This window comes from Monoraphidium neglectum, assembly GCF_000611645.1.
Source record: "Monoraphidium neglectum strain SAG 48.87 unplaced genomic scaffold scaffold03111, whole genome shotgun sequence".
Classification (NCBI taxonomy): domain Eukaryota; kingdom Viridiplantae; phylum Chlorophyta; class Chlorophyceae; order Sphaeropleales; family Selenastraceae; genus Monoraphidium; species Monoraphidium neglectum.
The window spans coordinates 1-7,183 of NW_014010517.1; the positions used below are offsets into that span (position 1 = coordinate 1).

At 66.8% G+C, this 7,183-nt stretch overlaps 4 protein-coding genes across 4 annotated transcripts; 2 read left to right on the forward strand and 2 right to left on the reverse strand.

Annotated features, from left to right (window-relative positions):
• Positions 1–19: 19 nt before the first annotated feature.
• MNEG_12185 (Protein SYM1) lies at positions 20–1,171 on the forward strand (the record flags this gene model as incomplete). The annotated part of the gene is made up of 4 exons (XM_014039340.1): positions 20–141; positions 325–406; positions 667–814; positions 1,017–1,171. 4 exons carry the CDS (start codon positions 20–22, stop codon positions 1,169–1,171), a joined length of 507 nt encoding a protein of 168 aa, XP_013894794.1.
• A 2,141-nt stretch (positions 1,172–3,312) lies between these two features.
• On the reverse strand, positions 3,313–4,478 carry MNEG_12186 (hypothetical protein; the record flags this gene model as incomplete). Its single annotated transcript, XM_014039341.1, has 2 exons — positions 3,313–4,052; positions 4,352–4,478. The coding sequence occupies 2 exons, from the start codon at positions 4,476–4,478 to the stop codon at positions 3,313–3,315; spliced, it is 867 nt and encodes a 288-aa protein (XP_013894795.1).
• Positions 4,479–4,545: 67 nt separating this feature from the next.
• On the forward strand, positions 4,546–5,305 carry MNEG_12187 (hypothetical protein; the record flags this gene model as incomplete). Its single annotated transcript, XM_014039342.1, has 3 exons — positions 4,546–4,560; positions 4,730–5,077; positions 5,288–5,305. The coding sequence occupies 3 exons, from the start codon at positions 4,546–4,548 to the stop codon at positions 5,303–5,305; spliced, it is 381 nt and encodes a 126-aa protein (XP_013894796.1).
• Positions 5,306–5,448: 143 nt separating this feature from the next.
• Positions 5,449–7,139, reverse strand: MNEG_12188 (hypothetical protein; the record flags this gene model as incomplete). The annotated part of the gene is made up of 3 exons (XM_014039343.1): positions 5,449–6,469; positions 6,800–6,992; positions 7,118–7,139. The coding sequence occupies 3 exons, from the start codon at positions 7,137–7,139 to the stop codon at positions 5,449–5,451; spliced, it is 1,236 nt and encodes a 411-aa protein (XP_013894797.1).
• Between the last annotated feature and the right edge of the window lie 44 nt (positions 7,140–7,183).

The window sequence follows — 7,183 nt, forward strand, 5'->3', positions numbered from 1 at the left end:
CCCCAGCTGTGTCGGCTTCATGCTCGGCGATATCATCGCGCAGCAAGTGGGCCACCATCCCGGAGCCGGCTTTGACGTCCTGCGCGTGGCGCGCCTGGGGCTGTACGGCCTGTGCCTCGATGGCCCCCTGGGCTCAGCCTGGTGGGTGGCGCGCAGCTGCCTGCATTCGCTGGCCTGCTGCGCGCACACCACTTCGCCTCGGTGGTGCATTGTCAGTGCGGCTTTTCCTTGCCTGCTGCATGCATCATGCACCACAAGTGGCATTGCCACAGCAGCCGCGTTGGAGCCTGGCTGATGACTTGCCCCACCCACGCCCACCGCCAGGTATGACTGGCTGGAGGGCGCCGTGTTTCCCAACAGCCCCACAGAGGCCAAGGCTGTCGCGGCCAAGACGCTGCTCGACCAGGTGGGGCTGGGGCGGGGTGCACCTTTGCTGCGTTATCGCTACGTGCACCACGGTCGGCAGGGGCGGTTCCTGACGCCTGCGGGTTTGAGGCGACGCGGCGTGCGCGCTCAGCAGTGAGGCGCGGTGCAGACGCCCAGCTGCATTCCCTGCAGCGCAGCACTGCAGCGGTTTGTCAGCAGCAGCTCCGCCCACACACGCACCTCCTCACCCTTGATCCTTCCTATCTCCCCCTTTCCTTCCTCCCTCTGCCATCACACCAGGTGGTGTACGCCAGCATTGGCACCGGCCTGTTCTTTGCCGTCATCACGGCCCTGGAGGGCCACCCTGAACTCGCCCCCAGCGTGGTGGCTGCCAAGTTCTGGCCCACCCTGGCGGCAAACTGGGCCATCTGGCCCGCGGCCCACATAGGTGGGGGCCACGCTGACGCATCCGCACTCATGCGGGGCCATGGTCACCCAGCTCGTATACCACCCTCGCTGTGGCTGGCACCTGCTTATCTCGCACAGGCTGGATTGGGAAAAACCTTTGCTCTTTTTGTTAGTGGTATGTGGATATCCCACTCCTGAGCGTCTGAAACCTCCCCAACCACACCCTCCCTCCCCTCCCGCAGTCAATTTCCGGTTTGTGCCCAGCCAGTTCCGCATAGCCTACAACAACGTGGTGGCCATTGGCTGGCTGGCCCTGCTGTCGGCCATCACACACTCCCACGGCCCCTCGCTCATCAACGCCGCCCTCAGCCACCTGCACATGGGCAACACCCACTGATTCATGTCATGAGCCGTGTGCGAGCTGTGCACTAATTCGTGCGCGCCCACTGGCAGCAGCTTGCAGTGGGCTTGCCGGGCCGGTTGATTGAAGCGCGCACCACGCCACGCCCTGAGTGTGGCGTGGTGCAGCGCTGCGCGCGCGCCGCGCGCTGCGCTAGGGGTCTGGGATCGATGGCCGGGCACTTCCCAATTTGTTTAACTGCAACTCTCCACTTCACCACGTCACCTGCTTTGCCCCACACTGCCGACGCCTTGCATTTTGTGTACTGCTTCACTACATTTTACTTGCTTGCCAGAGCTTCGTTACACGGGGGAGCTGCGTCCTTCGTCCCAGCTTTGCCGCTTTGGTGGGCCACCCTCACCCCTACATAACCAACGGCCGGAGCGGGAAAGCAGTCGGGGTCTTTTATGAGTATGCATGCCCCGTGTGGCGATACGTGTGCGCGCGCGTGCAGCGCCAGGGTGAGTGGGCGGGCAGGTGCACCCGCCTTGCTGGTGCGTGTGAGGGTTGTGTTGGGTCGTTTGAGTAGTAGCGCATACAGGGCATTCTGGGTGCATCCGTGTTCCTTGTATCCCCCCATCCTCCAGGCTCCATACGACATTTTGACGGTCGAGCCCTGCCTAGTTCGCGCCTCGGCATCGCATTGCCTCGGCGCCACCCTCCCCCCCGGCACTGTTGCCACTTCACCCCTTGGTCCAAGATTTTTATCCCATTCTTCCCAGCCGTTCCAAGCCATCGTGGACCCATTTTTCTCAGCTGGTGGTGAGGGATGGTGCGCCTTGGTTCATGTGCCCGTGTAACTCGTGGCTTAGATGTTGTCGCCGTGGTTGTGCAGCTGAACACTGATGGGTGCGGCCTCGCAGAAGGGGGGTCCATAACAGTCTGTCTTCAAGGCAAACTAAGGACAAGGCATTGCTCACAAGACGCGGAAAAGCATGGGCACGGCGAAGGACTGTGATGTCACCAGAGGCTTGACCAGAATTCTCAGTGCATCACACACGCCTATGACATCTGCGCACACACAAGTGGTTTTGCTGAGACTGTGTACAATCAACAGTGACAATTATTGTGAAGCCCACGTTCCCGTGGGGGACGCTCCCAGTCCTTGCGGATGCTGCTGAGGGCCCTGTTGCTGCCGCAGAAGCCTCGGCCTTGAGGCTGCGGCAAGGCCGAGGCTTCTGCGGCAGCAACAGGGCCCTCAGCAGCATCCGCAAGGACTGGGAGTGTCCCCCACGGGAACGTGGGCTTCACGATATCCGTCTCAGTTGGCAGAGGCCTTCTTGATTGGGGCCCAGTGCCGATTGCGCTTTGACATGTGGCAATTGGCGCGTTTTAGCAGTTACAAGGTTTGGACTGCAAAATTGGGACTTGAAGCAGTGGAGGCAAGAGGGGGAGGGCGGCTGTTCAAGAAACTCTAGTATGCCCAACAAGGAAGTCCTCCCAGCCACTGGTGCAACGCAGTGGCTTGGTTGGCTGAGTGCGCTGGCTCTGATATCCCAGCACGCTGGCTCACGCGCCTTCAGCCTGGTCGTATGCAAAGCCTCACCAGCACCCACGCACAGGGCTGCGCACAGGCCCGGCATGTGGCTGGAGGGCTGCCACGCCATCATGTCGATGACATGATCGCCGGCAGGAGCCGAGACCTGCGCTGTGACCAAGTCCAGCCCTGCTGCCCTTAGTTCACTCCAAAAGCACATAGCGATGCTCATGGCGATTTCTTTGGGTGTGGGGCGGCGGGTTGGTGCACCAGCTTCCCTCATCCTTGCAAGTTTGCTGCAGCATGTCAACACGCTACCGGTATTTGCATTCTTTGCCCGCTGCATGACACACCATGCATCGAAGGAACGGTTGGCAGGGGGGCTGGGGGGGGATATGTCACCAAACCCTACACTGCACTAGAGCTGCATCCCCAGCACGGCCGGAGCCCAGGTGTACGTACGCTCGCTAGCTCTGCCACCCTTGCTGCCCGCCGGTATGCCAAAAAAATCTGATTTGCAGTGGTCAGTTGGGACACTTTTCATGCAGAGTCGGCTAGATTGTCCTGCCTGCTCGAAGCACCAAAAGCACATCTGCAGCGCACATGCCACTGTGCCAAGGGGCTGTCCTTCATCTGCAGGGGCGGGCGCCGCGGCCCCGCGTCACAGTGTGAGGTCCACCGTCTCGCGCTCTGGCCGTGGCGGTGGCCGCGCCGCGCTCCGCAGGCCTGCGCCGCCGTCCTGCGGCAGGGGCGCCGCCTGGGCACGCGGGGCTGGCGTGTCCTGCTGTGAGTGCTGTGTGGGCTCTGGCCGGGCCAGGAGCAGAGTTTGGTGGGCCACCAAGTCGTCCACAAGCTGCTGCTGCTGCCCGGGCTGGGGCCGCCAGCCCTCTTTTCTATGCTGCACTTGCTGCTCCTGCTGACACTGATGCTGCAGCTGTTGTCGTTCGTGTTTTTGTTGGTACACTATGTGCTGTCGATACACCTGCTGCTGCTGCTGCTGCTGCTGCTGCTGCTGCTGCTGCGGCGCCCCCTCCTCCGCCCTTTCACTCAGCCCCGCCAGCCGCTCGATGTCCCGTGGCGGCCCTGCCGCCTGCACTCCCGCCCGCCAAAGCTGAAACAGCGCCTGCCGCAGCGCTTCTGCACGCCGCGCGTCGTCCCCGGCGCCCGCCGCGCGCCGCGCCTCGGCGGTGCAGGCGTCCAGCAGGCGTGGCACGTGAGCGCGCAGCAGCTCCTCCATCAGTGACAGGTAGGGCAGCACGCGGCCCGCCACATCAGCGCCGCCGGCCGCGGCGCCCGCCGTGCCATACAGGAACCCCGGCGAAGCGGGCGTGGATTGTCCCCAGGGGTCCAGGGACCCCTGCATCAGCAGTGCCACCGGCTCTGGGTACTGCTGCTGGAGGGCTGCGCGGTGTGACAGCAGCGGGGGGCGATTTTGTCGCAGCGAGAGCGTGGGTTGGCGCGTGGATATGCCGGACCTGCAGCTGGTCTGGGGCGGGCCTGCCATCGGAAGCCACGGGGTCACCTGACTCCACGCGGCTCGTGGCTGCTGGTCCTGGGGGCGTCACGCACAGCCCCATGACTACAGAGTTACACCTCCACCTTCAATGCGCCCCCCTAGGCGATTCAGGGCCGCTTTTCCCCACATGCCGACTGCCCCGGCCATCCGACCCCTCCGCTCCCACTCCGCAAACACCGCTCACCGGCAAAGGCCGTCTGGTAGCCCAGCGTTGTTTCCTCGGCCAGGCCAACCCCTTCCTGCAGTCCAGCCCCGCCAGCACCCGCCCCCTCGTCCTCTCCCCCCTCCTGCTCCCCACCGCCCTCCTCCATGGCGGCAGGGGGCTCCAGCAGCACGGCTCCCTGTAGCTGGGCGCACAAGGCCTGTGGGAGCAGGGGAATGGGGTTGAGTGAGGTGAGGGGTGGGTGTGCGCGGATGGTGGAGCGGGATTGGTGTGGTAGCGGTGACCAGTCGTTGGAGGAGGGCTGGTTGGTCGGGCACATGCCAGGCGCGCCCCCAGCTGATATGGCGCAGCAGGCACAGCGGTCGTTGGAGGAGCGGCTGGCTGACAACGCTGGTGCAGAGAGCGAGCAGGCAGCAGCAGCAGCAGCAGCAGCAGCAGCAGCAGCAGCAGCAGCAGCCGCAGTCGCAGCAGCAGCAGCAGCAGCAGCAGCAGCCGCAGTCGCAGTCGCAGCAGCAGCAGCAGCAGCAGCAGCGGGAGGCAACGAAGTCCCACCTGAGTCTCTGTTCCTCCGCCGCTGAGCGCGGACCCATCCTGCGCCTCCGCAGAGGGCCTCGCCTGTGCGCCAGCCTCGTCGCTCCTGCTGCCGCTACCACCGCTGCCGCCACTGCTGCTGCTGTTGTTACCGCCGCCGCCACCGCCGTCTGCGCGACCGCCGGTGGCCCCACCGCCGCGGCATCGGCCCTCAACGTGGGGGGCCGCCTCGGGCGCTTGCCAGCGAAACGCACCGCTGTGGCCGCCTGGGCCGCCCAGGATTGGCACGGCTGCCGGCAGGGGGGGCGGGCTGGGGGATGGCGGCTGGGACGGCGCACTGGGCGCAGGACCAGTGGTTGGCCTGCGCAAGTGCAAGGAGAGGCGATTGCATCGACAGTGTGCGGTCGTCCGTGGACACGATCAAAGGCCAAGATGTCGAAATGAACAGCCTGCCGTATCATGCCCAGGATCGTGGGGCGGGCTGGCAGGACTGGCCAGGCCATGCAACAACTGCGCGTTGGGCACACCCTAGGCGCCTCTCTTGGCGGCAGGCGTTGCGGCAGGATGCCGTCCGACGCAGCGCCCACTCACCCGTCACCCCCACCATCAGGCACGCGGAATATCCCGCCGCCGCCGCCGCAGCCGCCTCCGTGGGCGCGGCTTCTGGCCTCTTCCTCTGCCTCCCCCACCCCGACCCCCACCACGTCATCATCATCGCACCCTGCTGCCTGCCTTGCTGCAGGATCCTGGTGGGCCCCCTCCTGCTGCTGCTGCTGCTGCTGCTGCTGCTGCTCACGCCGCCGCCGCTGTCGACGACCCCCGCCGCCTCCGCTGCCATCGCTGTGACCCGCCTGCCTCTCCTGCTCCGGGCCCTCATGCTCTAGGTCAGGCCCCTCCTCCTCTCGGGCGCGCCGCCGGCCACACACCGCCCCACCCCTGGCCCCGCCGCCACCGCGGCCCTGCTCCGCCGAGCCGGCCGCAGCGCTGCCGCCGCCGCTGGCCGATGCGCGCCGCGGCCGCCCCTGCGGCGCCATGCCGCCGGCACCCTCGCCGCCGGAGGAGGCGGACACAAGGTCAACTGACTGCCTCCCTTGCTGCTGCTGCTGCTGCTGCTGCTGCCGCTGCTGCCCCTGCTCCCTTTGGGCGCCCCCGCCCCTCGGCTTTTTCTGCCGCTGGGAGCGCCGAGCCCCGGCCTCCTGGCCCCGCGCCCACTCCCGCCGCTGCAGCCGCGCGGCCATAGCCTCGTCGCCGTCCGACTCATAGTCAGGCCGCCAGTCGTCGTCGGAGTCGTCAGCGGCGTTGCCGCGGCCGCGGCGACCTCTTGCAAGGCCGAGCGCGCCGCCGCCGCCGTGCTTGGGGCCCTCCTCCTCACAAGGCGGCTGCCAGCTGTCGTCAGAGGCCGCGCCTCCGGGCCGGCCGGGGCCGCTGCCGCGCCCGTCCTCCGAGCCGCTGCCGCCGTCTCCGCCCCCCGCCTCGCGGCGGCGCTTCCGCGCCTCGCGGCGCGCGGCGGCGGCGGCCTCGCGATCGGCGCGGGCGGCGGCGAGGGCGGCGGTGGTGGCTGGCAGCTGCTCGCGCCAGAGCTCTGGGCCGAGGTAGCGCACACCGTACCTTGATGGTTGTGTGCGTTCATGTGTGGTGGAGGGGGGGATCGGGTGGCCAAGGGATGGGGGGCAGCAGGAATGGGTGTAGGAGGAGCAGGCCATACCTGTAGGTTGATCTTGGCGGTAGCTGCAGGGGCGTGCGCCTGCCAGGACCCCCGGCTGCGGCCGCCAGATGTCACCGCGCCTCTGCACCCTCTCCGATTGCCTCCCCTCAGCCGCACCCTGAGAAGGCTCTCTTCCTGCCGTCACACAAGGAGCACCTATCTGTTCCCGCAGCGAGCCCGGACCCGGTGCTCCGCTACCGACACAGCTGGCGCGTACGCCCCCCGCCCCTCACCTGGCCTCCCTGCTGTCGTGCTCCTCCGCCATGGCCCTCAGCCGCGCCACCACCTCTGGGTCACTGCCCTGCGTGGCCTGCTCCGCCATCAGCCGGTGCAGGCGTGCGCGGATGGCGTCGCGCAGCAGTCCGGCGTTGCGGGGGCAGAACCAGTCCGGACGCAGGAAGCCGGGGTAGGGGCTCGCGGGGCCGCCTGGTGGGGACGGTGGCGGTGTTGGTGTGTGTGTGTGTGTGTGTGTGTGCGGGGTGTGAGGGTGGAGGTTTGTGCTTACGTGTCAGAAAGGGGGGGTGGTAGAGGGTGGGGTGAGGCGCCGGGACTCGAGGCAGGATTTTGTGGCATTGGGATGAGTAGCTGGTGTGTGCAGGTGTGGTGGGTGGCAAGGG